The sequence below is a fragment of the Tasmannia lanceolata genome, unplaced genomic scaffold (assembly GCF_043159265.1).
Source record: "Tasmannia lanceolata isolate RefF3 unplaced genomic scaffold, GAP_Taslan_0.1 ptg000029l, whole genome shotgun sequence".
Lineage (NCBI taxonomy): Eukaryota > Viridiplantae > Streptophyta > Magnoliopsida > Canellales > Winteraceae > Tasmannia > Tasmannia lanceolata.
Genome location: NW_027518706.1, coordinates 2,046,944 through 2,063,042, shown reverse-complemented (window position 1 = coordinate 2,063,042; position 16,099 = coordinate 2,046,944). Strand labels below are relative to the sequence as shown.

The 16,099-nt window shown below is 38.1% G+C and overlaps 1 protein-coding gene across 1 annotated transcript; it reads left to right on the top strand.

Annotated features, from left to right (window-relative positions):
- The first annotated feature begins 670 nt into the window (after positions 1-670).
- On the top strand, positions 671-14,591 carry LOC143859294 (dnaJ protein homolog). Its single transcript, XM_077370012.1, has 6 exons — positions 671-1,057; positions 6,176-6,341; positions 12,803-12,944; positions 13,054-13,330; positions 13,503-13,701; positions 14,069-14,591. Exons 1-6 carry the CDS (start codon positions 908-910, stop codon positions 14,389-14,391), a joined length of 1,257 nt encoding a protein of 418 aa, XP_077226127.1. The 5' UTR covers positions 671-907; the 3' UTR covers positions 14,392-14,591.
- Positions 14,592-16,099: the final 1,508 nt, after the last annotated feature.

Below are 16,099 nucleotides of genomic sequence, written 5' to 3'. Positions count from 1 at the left end.
ATAGCTGTAATGCCATGGACCCTCTCGGGACCCATAAAAAAAATAAAAAAAATGAACCCTCTAGGTCTCTTTCTAAACTGAAGGGAGCCCTTGCAAAAAAGAGGTAAAAGGGCTCTCCTATTGGCTGCACATCACCGTTTGACTTTTCAGCCATTATTAATGCATGATGGTGATGTGCACCCAATGGGGGAGCCCTCTCACCCTAGTATAATGTGGTGTCCAACTACAGCGAAGTGAGTCCCACCACCCATCTTTGATCCGAACCGTCCACATCCACCTATCCAAGGCCATAACAATTCTAAAAAGAGCTCTCAAAAGCCAATTAAATAATAAAAGACAAAGGGAGTTGGCATCATTATCCAAACACTGAGTAGTCAGATACACTCACAGAACCTTTTAAATAGCCCGCGAGGAATCCTTGATTACCCCGCGAAGAATCTCCGCTTTCCGAAGCATCTAGAAAGAACATTTACAGCCGTCCGATCAAACACTCTATGATCATAATAATTTCACATCTCGAATGGTTTGAGATCCTTCCAGATTCTTCCATCACATCGGGCATTGTCGACGTTCAAAACCTTAGTTTCTCCTCTAAGAAACAATCTCAACCGTCCATCTATTTCTCTCACCAAAAACCCACCTTATAAATATCCAACTCTATAACAAAACGACCTAAAAAAAAAAGAGGAGGAACCCTCCTGTTTTTTTTTTTTCCGGATCTTCATTTTATCACTCAAGAGAACCTGAACCGTTGATCTTAGGGTTTCAAGATAAGCTTCTCTTTACATCGATTTCCTCTCGGAAGGTTTCTAGTGAAGATTTTTTATTGATCGAAGTTAGGGTTTCCGTTTTAGCTGCGATCAATTGGAACAATTTCATAGTTTCTTTCGAGATCTTGTGAGATAAGATGTTTGGGAGAGCGCCTAAGAAGAGTGATAATACGAGGTATTATGAGATCCTCGGAGTCTCTAAAACTGGGTCACAGGATGATCTGAAGAAGGCTTATAGAAAGGCTGCTATTAAGAATCATCCAGATAAGGGAGGAGATCCTGAGAAGGTAATGTAAAAAAAAAATGAAAAAATAAATCTCTCTTTGATGTGTTTTTTTTTAATCTTTCAGATCTTTATGTCTAGATTTCAATGGAATTATTTGTTTGATGATATTGTTATATTATTTACAGTGGATTCCAATTATATTGCGTGTCTTGAAATTTCTATCAATTTTAGTTATACTTGAATTGATGGTGTAGTTGTTGGGCCTGTAATTTATTTGCATAATTTAAAATTGGGTGATGATTTTTTCACCCCCTGTAGGATTATGCGCCCCCCTTGTCTGGTGATCTGACGTTAAAAAGCGTTAAAGTCTGGCACAATTCATGTGAAAAGGGGGGCGCATAATCCTACTGGGGGCGAAAAAATCATCTCCCTTCAAATTTTTTGTCTTCCTTTGCTTTCATTTCCATTTGAGGAAAATTAGCTGTTTCATTTCAATAAATTAGATTGGACTCGTGTTTTCTTCAGCTCTGGATTGTTTGAAGCATGCCCCCCCCCCTCCCCCCCAAAAAAAAAAAGAAAAAAGAAAAAGAAAAAAGAGGCTCTGTTCATTTGAGATTGTGGCGACCAATTGTGAACCCCAAATCTTATTATTGGACTCGATAATGTAATTTTGAGACCAATAATCGGTTTGAGGGCTCACAATCAGTTCCTAAGTCCATCTATCACTAATCTATACTTGAATTGATGGCGATTCTGGGCCTGTAATTTACTTGCATAATTTAAAACTTCGGTCTGGATTTATCCTCTAGGTCTTTTTCTCTCAATTCCATTTTTAGGAAAATTAGCAGTTTTTTTTTCAATAAATTAGCCTGGGCTCAGCTCTGGATTGTTTGAACCATGCCCCTTAATTCTATCTATCACTCATTTATACATGAATTGATGGCTATTCTGGGTCTGTAATTTAAAACTTTGGTCTTGATTTATCCTGTAGGTCTTTTGCTTTCAATTCCATTTTAGAAAAACTAGTAATTTTTTTTTTCCAATCAATTAGCGCGGACTCATTTTTTATTCAGCTCTGGATTGTTTGATTCATGCCCCCTAATTCTATACATCACTCATCTGGATTGTTTGAAGCAGTTCTACCTATCCGTCAAGGTGCTAGGTTGTAAGTAAATTTATATAACACATCTTGAAAATGCCATTGCTTCCATGAATTTCTTAATGCTTTTTTTTAGGCTTTGATGGAGTTTTTTTATTTAGTTAGGTTGGTTATAGTATTTTCATCTCCTGTCTGACCACCCCCTCTCTCTTCTCTCTCCATAATTTGTTTTTCTTTCTATCAATTTTGTTAGATTACTTGAGTTTTAGTAGATCCATGGGCAACCCTTGAAATCTCTATCCCAGTCTCGAATCTGATTTGTATCAGTCACAAGGAGGTGGGTTTACTTGAAAGAAAGGTTTCTGTTCTTCACTAAATCGCAAACTACTGCATATGGATATTCAAGCTGCGAACTTGGTGGACCTATTCCAACATCTCAGTAAGCATGGATTTGGTGCTGAAAGAGTATGTTACGAATTAAACAAGAATAGAGGACAGTATCTAAGGATTGGTGTGTCCGGCAAAAAAAAACAAGAGCTTAGGAAGAAGACAGTCCATGACTAGCTGATCTTGATACTTGTATTCGTTGTGGAATGAAAAACAGGTTCAGGTAGTGATAGCAAGGAGTTAGTAAGAGTAGAGAAGAAGGATAATAATTAATAAAGCAGATCAGTGTAATGCTTAAGCTAGAAGTTGGATCTAAAGATAAAAGAATGGAATCAACCATTCAAAAAAAAAAAAAAGAAAAAAAAGAAAAAAAAGAAAGAAAGATGGAGTCGATTCAAATCAGTTGCAAGATCGTAGGAAAATTAGCTAGGTGCCGTAGAGGTATGATGTGGTACAGGAATCAAACATGCAAAGTTGTTTTAAAACACATGAATGTTGAACAAGCACAAACAGATCTATCATGGCTTACATCCATTCATTGACAGATAACAGATCGTTATGTTTAAGAAGTTTATTGCTAGTTGAACAGCAGGTATTCTAAACTATGGAGATTCTTCAAGCAGAGATGAAATTGAATAACAGCAAAGAAGGATCAAAGGCTGGACAGTCCAAATGAACAAACTCTGACGGAATTGTATTGCAAGGAAAAATCATCAACCTGGAATTACAGGTTGAGAAGAAAGAAGAGAAGAATTCCTTACTCATCCAAGGATCTTCTTCTTCTTGCTGTATTGAGTACTCTTCTTTACTTTGAAAAATAGCAAATAGGATTCATGCTTATTGAGTATTCTAGGTAATTTCAGGGTCTACATTACCTGCATTACTAGCACTTTGACATCTGATGCGCATGAGAAAAGCAAATCAAATCTAAGTTATATACGTTCCAGCAACTCTGCACCTTGAAGTACAAATATTATAAAATGCATTTGATCGGGCTATTGAATAGCTTTTGAGTTTGCAGAAGAACTAATGTTTTCAATCCAACTAATGAATGAACGGGAAGAACTCCACCAGCGAGCATGCATCCAACTAGCGAGTAGAAAGCAAAAATCAATCCAGTTTTCATAAACCACTGGTTGGAGTGTGGCCCATTTGTAAGGGGGTCAATCCGTCCGTATATGGCGGGGATAAGCCGTAAAGTTGATCTTCCTCTATCTAACCGTTCCGAAACTACTTGTTTCGGTCCCGGGTTTTCTAACGGGCCGGAATCACCTCGCTTGTAGGGGCCTTGCCTTTCCTCTCTCCGCTGAATCAAGTGTTTCGGTCTCACAGGTCTACTTTCAGCAAATGTCTTATACTATTGACTTTTCTCAAACCGGTTGGGCAAATAGAGTCAAACTCGTTTTTTTTTCTAGTTGAGTTGCCTAATCGGGATAATGGGGAATGATGTTACGTCGCCCATTTCTTCGGTGTCATTACTGAATCAATTCCTCCCCGGGTGAATCCGGATACCAAGCAAGTATATCCATATGTTAATAGGGCTAATGGGAAGACCTATCCATGATCCGGAGAACCGGCACACTGAACCCTATATCAATCACCGCCTGCGTTATCAATGGAATGATTAGCTAACCCTGAAAGGTCTATTCAGTATTCTCCCCAGCTATTCAATCCTAGTATACGAAAGGGCATGCCCATTCATTCCCGAGGTAGTACTCTACCGAGCAAGAGGAATCTCTTTCTCATAGCCTATCACCGACGAGTCCGGAAATGAAACTCTATTCTGCATAAGGGAATCTTTGTCTAATGGGAGGTCTATTTCTCAACTCAAGAGGGAAGACTAAGCGAGGCCGATATTTAAGCGGCCTGCTTTAGGTTCAGTTTGGCATCCTAAAGCTATCCAGGAAATCGAATATCTTTGTTGAAAATAGGTGCCAATCAACTGACCCGACTCACGTACCACTTGAAACAGGAGCAAGACTCATTCGCTCGATGAAAGAAGGGGCTAGGCTAATATACCGATCACTTCTCATCTCGGAGAGGCAGTCAAGCTGGCAAATCATCAGCAGGCTGTTTAGGAATGGACGGATTCTTTTATGACCCGGCAACTGAGCAGTATACGTTGGTTTTGGAATTGGATTAGCCGGGGAGGAAGTGTTTGGCATTAGTAGATTCAATCGGTCCAGGCCGAGCATGATCTGGTCGTACGTTTCGTCAACTCGATTCTCTTTTGATACTCCCTCTTGTAAGGCTCTTCTCTATCTTATCAATGCCAGAGACCTTGCTCCCCCTCTCATTTTCCTCCAAAGGCAAAAAAAAAAAAAAAAAAAACTTCCAAATGAGATCCCTCCCCCTATTTATGGGTGGAAGGTGGGGGCTTAGAAGCCTCTTTGCTTGCTTGCTGTCCTCAGTCAGCTCATGACCAGCTGGCCATCTGATATGCAAGCCATGTTGCAACATCGGAGGCGTCCCATGCTAGTTGTCCCTCCTTGCCAAAGTGGTCCCAAGCCTCAAGACCGTCAATCAGTTGGCACATGGTGTGGTCCCAAGCCTTCAAGCCACCAATTAGTTGACACATGGCAGCTGATGTGGCAGGATTGCGGTCCCCAAATACCAAACGATCCACCTTGTTTTCTCTACTCTTCCCATTACAATGAGTCCTCACTACATTGCCCTTCTATTCTCTCTTATTACAATATTAACCTCACTACATTGCCCTGGCATGGTGGCTTATTTACAAACATCTATCACTCAACAGACTCACGAGGAATAAAAACATACACATGAAGGAAATAAACTAACAACTATCCTAGGCTAGAACAAGCCCAAAATTCCAGGCGGATTTTAGTCCACATCAGAATCTCATTTGTGCAGTCGGTATATAGTTTATTAAATTTTATAAGTCAATGGATTGCTTTGATGATCAAGGATTGGTGCTGTATAAGTTTTGGAAAACACGTCGAAAATGGGATTTCCTTTGGAAAATAAAGACGAAAGTGGAATTGACCAACGATTTGGTCATTATGACGGCGTTTTTTGCTGTTCGTGGGGATTTGAGCTCACATCACTGTCTTCTTGCACACCTCACAACGCAGGATTTCGGCTTTATTTTTCAAACGAAATTCCATTTTGCTAGCAGCACTCTAAAGTTTTTTATGGTAAGCTGTTACAAAACATCACAATGATGCATTTAGCTGCAGGTTGGAGGACTGAGACCGTCCATGCTGTGTTCATTGTTCCGTTGCATGGATTGATCTTTGAATAATTGGGCAATTTTAATTGCCACTGGCCTGTGGCAATTAAAATGTGATCTGGATCCTCAGTCAGGTGTTAATGTGTGATGAACTCATGCTGGGTCCTCTAACTAACCAAGAACCACCTCATATTGTAATGTATTGTAATTTTCATTTGTTTCTTGAATTTCAATAATCTATATGTTGATAGCTTTGATCAAGATTTGGAAATATATATTAATAACTCTAATTCCTTGATCCTCCCACCTTTCATTGGCGTAGCAGGGGGAGCTATTTGGGTGTGGTTGCTCCTAGTATGTTGTGCAGTTATTGTTAGCTAGTTTTAGCTATTCTGCTTCTGAGTCTTGTATTTCTTGGATAGATGGGACAACCCAAGTTGTATAATATTTGGTCATAGCATTGTAGTTGAATAAGCCTTGAGCTATTTGGTCTTCTGCAGTTTAAGGAGTTAGCTCAGGCGTACGAGGTTTTGAGTGATCCTGAAAAACGTGATATCTATGATCAGTATGGAGAGGATGCACTCAAGGAAGGAATGGGTGGAGGAGCAGGAGGACATGACCCATTTGATATTTTCCAGTCCTTCTTTGGTGGCAGTCCCTTTGGAGGTAAGCTTTTCAATTGCTGTTATAGTTATAGATTGCGATCATGATGAATTCGATTAGCACGGGCTTCTAAAAATCGTTATTGAGTCGTAAATCGTAACAGGGTTTGATTTGTAAATTGGATCTTAAATCATAAGATTTTCAGGATTTTATATAAAATTTAAAAGTATTAAAAATATAAATAGTTCAAAAACAACAATAAAATGAGTAATTGTCTATTAATATATACAACTTGATTTTTTTAACAAGCAGTAATATACTAATATGAATAATTGTTTGCAAAGCCAGTGACGTGTTTAATTTTATAGAACAATATACCTTAACAGCATAAATATACACAAATATGTGGACACAAAGTGCACTAAATATATTTAGTGCTTTATTTATGTTTCCATTGTTAGTGTTTACTGTTACAGCGTTACTGCTAGTGTTTATATTTCTGCAAATATATTTAAGGCTCTGTTTATCAGTAGACACTAACAGTTGAACACAAAGGACCAACTATACATTTATATAATGTTCGTGTTTAGATCATAGTTACCGGAGACTTCCTAGTAGGATGGGAAGCTCGCTTCCTTGGAAATTCGCTTCAGAAGCTAAGTTCTTCTCACTTCCCAAATTTAGGAAAAACACGCTTCCCATACGCTTGCCACATATTTCCTCTTAATTAAGGGTACACTTAAGGGTGTCAACGGATCCACATCGGATTGGTTCTACCTATGTCTCAGTCACGATCCATCTAAATCCCTTATTGGTCGGATCAGATTAGGAGTATTCTTCGGATACTACTTACCGTGTCTCGATCACGATCCATTTCAAATTGGACCGTCCATCGGAGTATCCTACTAGGTCCTCCTACTTACACTGTACACAATTAAATCTTAGAAGAAGCCAAGAAGACAATGGCGCGAGGGTACGCGTGATCCGCAGCTACGGTGGCACAATGGGTTATGGACTTAGGATCAGTGGTTATAGAAGGAAGAGAAGAGGGTGCCTCGTGACTTGAGAGAGATGAATGACAAAATACTAAAAATAGGAATGGTTTGAAAAAAATGCAGATGAATTATTTTACTAAAATCCCCTTAAAATAACTTTTTCAGTTTTAAAATAGTGAAAGGGTATTTTCGTAAAATAGTATAAGAAATTTGGAGTTAGGACGGTACCACAGGCTTTTGTTAGTTGGATTCGATCGAAAAAAATTTCGGATCCTATGGTAAGGATCCTAAAGGTGTCCATGGATCCTGATAATGTGTCTAGATCCTGTCCGTTTAGGTTCGGATTCCAATGGTCCATCGGACCGCCTCAGTACATTGACACTCGTAAATACAGTTCCTATTTAGGTGATTGTTTCTTCCTATATGAATATGTTTTCCTTTTGATGATGCTGAAGAATCGTATTAAAAAACATATTATTGACAACTTGAAAACCTATCTAAAGTTTCAAATGAAAACTGATCTAATGTTATGTTTCTTCCTAAATGAATACGTTTTCTTTTTTATGATGCTGAAGAATCGTATTAAAAAACATATTATTGACAGCTTGAAAACTGATCTAAAGTTTCAAATGAAAATTAATGCGGATCTTTTTTCCAAAAACATAACATTAGATATATATGAGTAAAACTTGTGAAACTGTAAATTCATAAAATTTGTAATTCTAATTAGTCACGAAGTCATCTTTTCTACTTGTAATAACAATTCCTCCCTAACCTACTACAATCCTACTCTTTCTATGTACTTCTTGTTTGCTTCGAATGAAGCTTCTTGCACCCTTCAGGCTGATTTTCAATGACGCTTTGCACGGTGACACTTCACACACATTTTCACTGTACTTTCTTTAGAGCTTCTCGCTTGCCACTCTAGCAACTACTGTTAGTATTTACTATTACTGTTAGTGTTTATATTTCTGTTATTAATGTATAAACAAAGTATTAATATTTATGGTTACGGTTTATTTCTGTTATTAGTTTATATTACTATTCGTGTCTAGTCTCATGTTTACAGTAAATTTACACTAACAACAAAAACTATGTTCACAGCTAGTGGTGTTTATGGCTTGTTGAACTCAATTTTTTTTCAAAACGAAGGGATAATAATAAAATCCCTTGGCAAAATAAGAAGAGAGAGAAAGGTGGTTATGCATTATGTTATTCCTAAAAGTAAAAGGGATGGACATAAACTTAAAATGCTTTAATCAAGAACAAAAAAAAGTTGACGACCAATGGGAAAAATATTCTTAAATTTAAGGAAATGAAAACTCTTGCGAAGGAAGAAATGAGTCATCGACGTTTCCAAAAGGGGGATTTATGTAACTCCTCATAAAAAGGGAAGTTGTGATCGTGGAATTCAATATAAGGGATAGGTTGGCAATTGCAACGGCTCAAAGAGGAGAAAGTTAGGATCGTGGAGTGAGAGATATAAGGGGTGGGGACGGTTCCTCCAAAGGAAGAAGAATCTCTTTAGAGTTTCTTTGGGAACTTAAAGAGCAAAGAAGACCCTTCTCTTTCGGGAGAAAGATCATGAAAAGGATGGTTCCCCAAAAGGAAGGAGAATAATGATCTCTTTAAAGTCTCTTCCGGGAGATTCAAAGAGCAAAGAAGACCTTTATCTTCCGGGAGAAAGATGATGAAAATGATGGTTCCTCAAAAGGAAGAAGAAAAATCTCTTTAGATTCTCGTTTGGGAGACTCAAAGAGCAAATGAGACCTTTCTTTTCCGGGAGAAACATGAGATGACCCCCCAAGAAGGCCTTTTCTTCCAGGAGAAAGAAGAGATGAAAAGGAGTTTCTCTTCAAGGAGAACCCTTTGCAAATAAGAGTTAGAGACTTAAGAGAGCCTCTTCTGGGAGGACTCTTACAAAAGAGTCGAAATAAGATCATAAAAAATGATTCAAAGGAATTTCTCTTCCGGGAGGACCCTTTACAAAATGAGTCGACTCAAGAGAGCCCCTTCTGGGAGGATTCTCTTGCAAATGAGCCGAAATAAAATAATCAAACAATCATCAAAAGTCAAATTTTCTCTTTCGGGAGGTTTGATAATCAAAATTTGTATTGAGATAGGTAACCTATTGGTGGATAATCAGAGGTATTTTTTTCTTCAAGAAATGCAATTAATGGCTATTAGAGTTGAAAGTGTACGTACGTCCCCACAAAAATTAATAAAACCTCTTTTCACAAGTGGGAAATTTGATCTCAATGCATTGTGCGTGTTGTGTGTTCGCAACAAATTTCACATGCATGAATATGGTCAAAGAGCCATCGGCACGATACGTCTCCACCTTAAAAATGGCAACCTGAGATCCATGGTCTTTTTCCACGTCATTGATGCTGAAACATCCTATAATGCTTTACTTGGAAGACCGTGGATGCACGATAATGGAGTGGTATCTTCGACACTGCACCAGTGCTTCTTTTTTTTTTTTTTTGTATGGCTACGCTACACCAGTGCTTTAAATATTATTTTGAAGGGAGTCAAGAAAAGGTGAATGCGGATGAATATCCTTTCACCAAGGCTGAAGCATACTTCGCGGATGCAAAATTCTACATGGTAGAAGATCCTCAAGAATGTACGGTTGAAGATCTTGAAAAGTCATTCATCGTTAATCCCAAGGAACTTAAAAAAGCAAAAATTGAGTCGTCAAAGGAAAAAGAAAAGAAACTCGTTTTCCAATACATATCAAAATCTAAACGGAAAGCATATGAAATTTGTTGTGAACATTTTTTTGCACGCCCGGTGGGACACAGTTCTCTAATCTTGAATTCAAAGTGGTGTTCCCTAACTCAAAAACAAAGAAAGATTCCTTCTCCTTAAAGTTTTCTGTTTTCTTTTGGTGTGCTGAGATAGGAAAAATAAACAATGGCCTTGCACGCACTCCATTTGTATCACTAAAGTCAATTTGTAATGCTCCACGAACTATGGAGTCATTCACTCCAGCAACGTCCAAAATAACGCTTTTAATTCATGTGAAAACTTCATCTCTCTTGTATAAGTTTTGGAACGATCTCTGCCATTGAACTCTCATCTTGCAGACTTCTCAAGTGAAGGGCGTCTACAACTGTTGGTAGAAGGAATAAGGCCAAGATGTCAAGCAGACTTGATTTCGACGTCAACCTCACCAAAAATGCCCAAGATGTCAAAAAAGCAAAGAGCTAGAAGGAATAAGGCCAAAAAGGAAATTGAGATGGAAGTTCCTGACTTTAGCCAATACGTGAGCCTGGTTACTATCAATATGGCTAAGAAGATAATTTTAAGGACTTTAGCAAAAGATGATTTAGTTGAGTCGGTGGAGTTTTGTCTCAAAATACACCATCAGTGATAAGGGAAAATCCATTATATGAAGACATCGTCGATCTTTGCTTAAAGCGAGCAATTTTCTGGAATTGTCGAAATTATTGACTCCCGGAATTACCAACTCTAGTCCATTCCCCGTCGAGGTCACCATCTCCAAGGTCGTCGACACCTTGGACTCCGCCAGGATTCTCCAATGAACACGTAGTTGTGTTATGACTGTTGCTACCACGTTGCTACCACGGAAAAAAAAATTCACTCGCCATGGAGATTGCATAATTAAGAAGAGAGATTGGAAGAAAGGGAGTCAGAAAACATAGTTTTGAAAGTAGGACAACCCTCAACCATGATAGCTAGTTCCAATGTTGATATGGGGGCATTAAAGGATACGGTGATACAAATGGTCTAAGAAGTTATTACGGCAGCTGTAGGACCCCTGCTTAATTATAAAAAACTATACCCTAGATACATGGATAATATCCTACTTCCTCTAAGATACAAGCATCCAAAGTTTGACAAGTTCGACGGAACTGGATGTCCAAATGAACATTTCGCACATTTCATTTCTGCAGCTGGTGATTCGGCTAAAAGTGGCACTCTTGTAGTGATGAAGTTTGTAGAAACCTTGAAAGACGCATCCTTCACGTGGTATACCAAGCTGGAGCCGAATTCAATCACTAGCTGGGAGTAGATGCAGTGCCAATTTCTAAGGCACTTCTACAACACTCGATGAGATGCAAGTGTTAGTGATTCACCGAAACCAGACAAAGGCCAAGTGAGTCATATTGCTCTTCGGAGGTAGGTACCTACTCCTTCGGTGTACTACTAATTTGAAGGAGTCATAACTCATTCAATTATGTCGGAAAGAGATGCATCTTGCTATTTTGCATCCACTATTGGCTACCGAAATCAGAAGCTTCGAAGAATTGAAGTAGAAAATGAATGAAACTTCAACTCCACAAGTTAATGAGGTGGCTTTTGCAGAAGTTGTGAAATATCGAAAATTGAAAGGAAATGAAAAAGTTGGAGAAAAGAAAGAAACAGGGAATGAAAGGATAAAAATAGACCAAAACCAAAATCTATCAAGGAAAGACAAGAGAAAGTCTATTCTTTCCTCAATGACAAAGTCGAAGATTTGTTCGAGCAATTATTGGAAGAGGGATTGATAGAACTTCCTTAGCCAAAATGCTCAGAAGATGTTAAAATTACCGATCATCCAAAGTATTGCAAAAACAATCGGTTGGCCAGCCATAATTTTTTTTTTGTTCATTGTTTTTCTTTTTTCTCTCCCCAGCTGAACCTTTTTTCGCTTTTGTGTTTCTTATTTTTTTGTCCTAGCTGCGCCTCCTCAAAGTTTTAATGATTTGAAGTCTGGTTTGTTTTGAATTTTGAGACTTTCAATCTGTTCTCATAGTTCAAAATAAAGAAGGCCAAGCCATAAAATACCACTAGCTGTTAACATGGTTTTGCTGTTGGTGTATATTTATTGTAAGCATGAGACTAGACACTAACAGTAATATACACTAACAACACTGAAATAGACATTAACAGTAAACACCAATGCTTTGATAACAGAATTATAAACACTAGCATATAAACACTAGCAGTTTATAAATATATTTAGTTCTTTGTGTTTATTGTTGGGAGTATAAACAAAGCATTTAGTGTAGAAAAAATATAAACACTAGCATCATAAATATTAACAAAGCATTGAATATATTTGCTTGTGTTCAACTATATTATTCTATAAAATTAAGCAAAGCACTAAATATATTTACGGATTTGAGTTCAACTATTCATATTAGTATATCACTTCTTGTTAAAAAACCAAGTTGTGTATATTTTGAATTAAAGATAGATAGTTACTCATTTATTGTTGTTTTTGATATATTTGCATTTTTATTTTTCTCTGAATTTTATATAAAAATCAGAAAAATCTTACGACTTATGATTCGATTCCGATTTTCAAAAACTTTGTTGGTTTTTTGATACTTGAGACAATATTTTTTTAAATCCTTCAATTTGTTTTTACTTATGTTTTGTAATGCCTGTCGCAAATTTAAAAAAAAAAAAATTATTTGAAAAGATCTGTGAGACAATCTTTGTCCCCACACCCTTTACTCGCTAATTTTTTTTATGGAAGGTCCCTATAGTTTTGTTTCTTTTTGGGGTGTCCAGGTGGTGGAAGCAGCCGAGGCCGAAGGCAGAGGAGGGGAGAGGATGTGATACATCCTCTCAAGGTTTCTCTAGAAGAACTGTACAATGGAACGTCAAAGAAACTGTCACTCTCTCGAAATGTAATCTGTTCCAAGTGCAAGGGGTGAGTAACTCTTGATCAACCCCTATTATTACCTGTGTCCTCAAATCCCCCTATCAATTTGATGCTGGACAATGATTGAATCCAACTAAAAGGTGTCTATTGGTTGCAGGAAAGGGTCAAAATCAGGGGCTTCGATGAAGTGTTCTGGGTGCCAAGGTTCTGGCATGAAGGTTTCGATACGGCAACTTGGGCCTTCTATGATTCAACAGATGCAGCATCCCTGCAATGAATGCAAGGGTACTGGGGAAACTATCAATGATAAAGATAGGTGCCCACAGTGTAAAGGTGAGAAGGTTGTTCAGGAGAAGAAAGTACTGGAAGTTGTCGTGGAGAAAGGAATGCAGAATGGCCAGAAAATAACCTTCCCTGGTGAAGCTGATGAAGCGGTAAATATTATTTTTTTGATCTTATTATGTTGTCACGATTAACATAAGTCCCTGTTTGTGTTTAATTTTGAGTCCAATAATCAGTTTTGGACTCACAATTGGTTATCAAAATCCAAATTCAAACAGGGTCCAGGTAAGATTTGTCGATTGACTGTGTAAATTTTTTTTGTAGCCTGAAACGGTGACAGGCGACATTGTGTTTGTGCTACAACAAAAGGATCATGCCAAGTTCAAGAGAAAGGGTGATGACTTGTTTGTGGAGCATGCACTCTCACTCACGGAGGCTCTCTGCGGCTTCCAGTTTGTATTGACCCACCTTGATAACCGGCAACTGCTAATCAAATCAAATCCCGGGGAAGTTGTTAAGCCTGGTAAATTCTTATTTGACTGGAATTGTAAATTTATTATTATTATTTTGCTTGCTATTGGAACCATGGTTTTAAATTTTGACCGAAAATGAAACGTACTGAAAATTGAAATTGCCAAAATGTGCCAAATTTCAGCTGAACTTTCAGAAATTTCAGCCCAAATTTTGATAAAATACTATTTAAAAAAAAAAAATCAGAAATTTGGCCCAAAAACTGACATTTTGGGACTTTCTACCGAATTTCAGCTGGAATTTCAGTTTCGGCCAGGACCGAAATTTATACCGAAACTGAAATTTAAAACCATGATTTGGAACCATGCTCTCTCATTATCAAATCAAATTGATATGGGGAATTTGGGTGTTTGTCTCAGAACAATTCAAGGCGATAAATGATGAAGGAATGCCTGTGTACCAAAGGCCATTCATGAGGGGGAAGCTGTACATCCATTTCACTGTGGACTTTCCAGACTCACTGAGCCCGGAGCAGTGCAAGGCGTTGGAGAGTGTGCTACCGACAAGAACGTCGAGCCAGCTTACAGACATGGAGATAGATGAGTGCGAAGAGACAACCCTCCACGATGTGAACATAGAGGAGGAGATGAGGAGGAAACAAGCTTCTCAGGCACAGGAGGCCTATGATGAGGATGAGGATACACCTGGTGGTGCACAAAGGGTACAATGCGCCCAGCAGTAAGAGAAGAATGAGTGAGTCATTCCATCCATATAGCATATAATATAGTAGGTGGGTTTTGTAATTGAACTGCTACTCAGTTTCTTTCTTCGTTTCATATGCTTATATTATGTTACCGATTTTGTGAAGTGATGGAAAAGGGGTGGAAACACTACAACTTTCTGTATGTTCTCACTTTTAAAAATTAATTATCCTAAACATCTCATCTATGTTTTCATAGTTTAATAGAACCTCATTATTGCTTTTGATAATTGGTTTAGCATCCTATAGAGTATGCCTTTAACCAACCGATTATTTGACGCACAATCGGTTTGAGATTGTGACAACTGATTGAATGCCGTAAGACATCTGCATTTTAACTAGATCTCTGCTTTCAAGTCCTCTATCCAGGCTCATGCCAGATCGAGCGCAGAGTGTAAAGGAGTCATAGAGCTATAGAGGGTTTGGTGGAATGCACGAGCGGATAAAAGTTACATCCCACAGAGGGGCGAGTGTTCTGCAACCATGGATTGTTTTTCCATGGAATATTAATTTATCGTGTGTTCGGTCTAGGGAGGGTAAGAGATGAAGAGACTTGAAGATGGCAAGACCAAGGAGAGGGTACCAAGCTGCTAAAAAAAAATTATTTAGAGGTTTTCTTTTCATTGTTTTCAGCCTTCTAAACCTCTCCTCACTCTTGCCCTCTCTAACCTTCCTCCAATCCTCCCTATCCCTCTCCCACCACTTGATAAACTTAAATTCTATGGAGAAAGTTTTCATGGCAGTCAAACATGGCCGCAGGTATTTGAGAATAATAAGGTGGGTTCGGCTTTCGGGGCTGTTTGGATATGCGGATTTTAGAATATTGAGTTTCCTCAAAATCCTGGACGAGACAAGAGAATGAGACATTCCGCTTCACTTCTCTTTAGAATCTTGGAACACATGGGATGATCTCCTAATCTCTTGCTGACGGAAAGAAGGGAGAGTGGTAAATGCAACCTAGGGAAGGGAGAGTGGTAAATGCAACCTAGGGTTTCTGAAATCTTCATGAGACATCATGCCACATTATTTCATAATAAAAAAAGAGTCTTCACAAAGCCCAATGCCACATTATTTCATAATAAAAAAAGAGTCTTCACAAAGCCCAACGCCTTTTGCATTGTCTGTGATCATGCTGATTCATCTCTTGTTTGTAGCCTGGTCACCGATAATAATCACTTCATTTGATACCAAAAATGACAACATTTGCATTGATGATGAAGAAAAGAGAAGAGAACAGGAGAGAGGAAGAAGAGGAGAGGAACAATTGGTGCGGTTGTCATCTAAAATATTGAATAAGGGATTGAAGTCTTTCATATTCACACTACATTCAAGTAAAAGGAAACAATAAGCACACGAGATAATATGTTAAATTGAATGACTCTAGATAAAATTTGAATATTTATCATAACTTTTTTTTCGTGTGAAAGAAATAAGAGATTTTAGGAATACTTTTCCTTTCCAAACTTTTCCAAAAAATTCAAGCAATCCAAACAGGGCCTAGAGATGGTTCTTTCTATACAGACTCATTTATTATTCGATCCCCCCCCTTTCTTTTTTTTCACATCCATGTGGTTAATGTCATACGATTTCTTTCATTAATTACCGCAAAATAACAGGAGGAATGATAGCTCCAAGGGCTCTCTTGCATCAAGGGCCGGAGAATAGCCCTTCATTGCATCCACGTCATTAA

Excerpts from the sequence above, each read along its gene's own strand:
- LOC143859294 (XM_077370012.1), top strand. The coding sequence starts at position 908 with ATGTTTGGGAGAGCGCCTAAGAAGAGTGATAATACGAGGTATTATGAG. Across the intron at positions 12,945-13,053 it reads ATCTGTTCCAAGTGCAAGGG|GAAAGGGTCAAAATCAGGGG; the intron begins GTGAGTAACTCT and ends TATTGGTTGCAG. Across the intron at positions 13,331-13,502 it reads CTGGTGAAGCTGATGAAGCG|CCTGAAACGGTGACAGGCGA; the intron begins GTAAATATTATT and ends TTTTTTTTGTAG.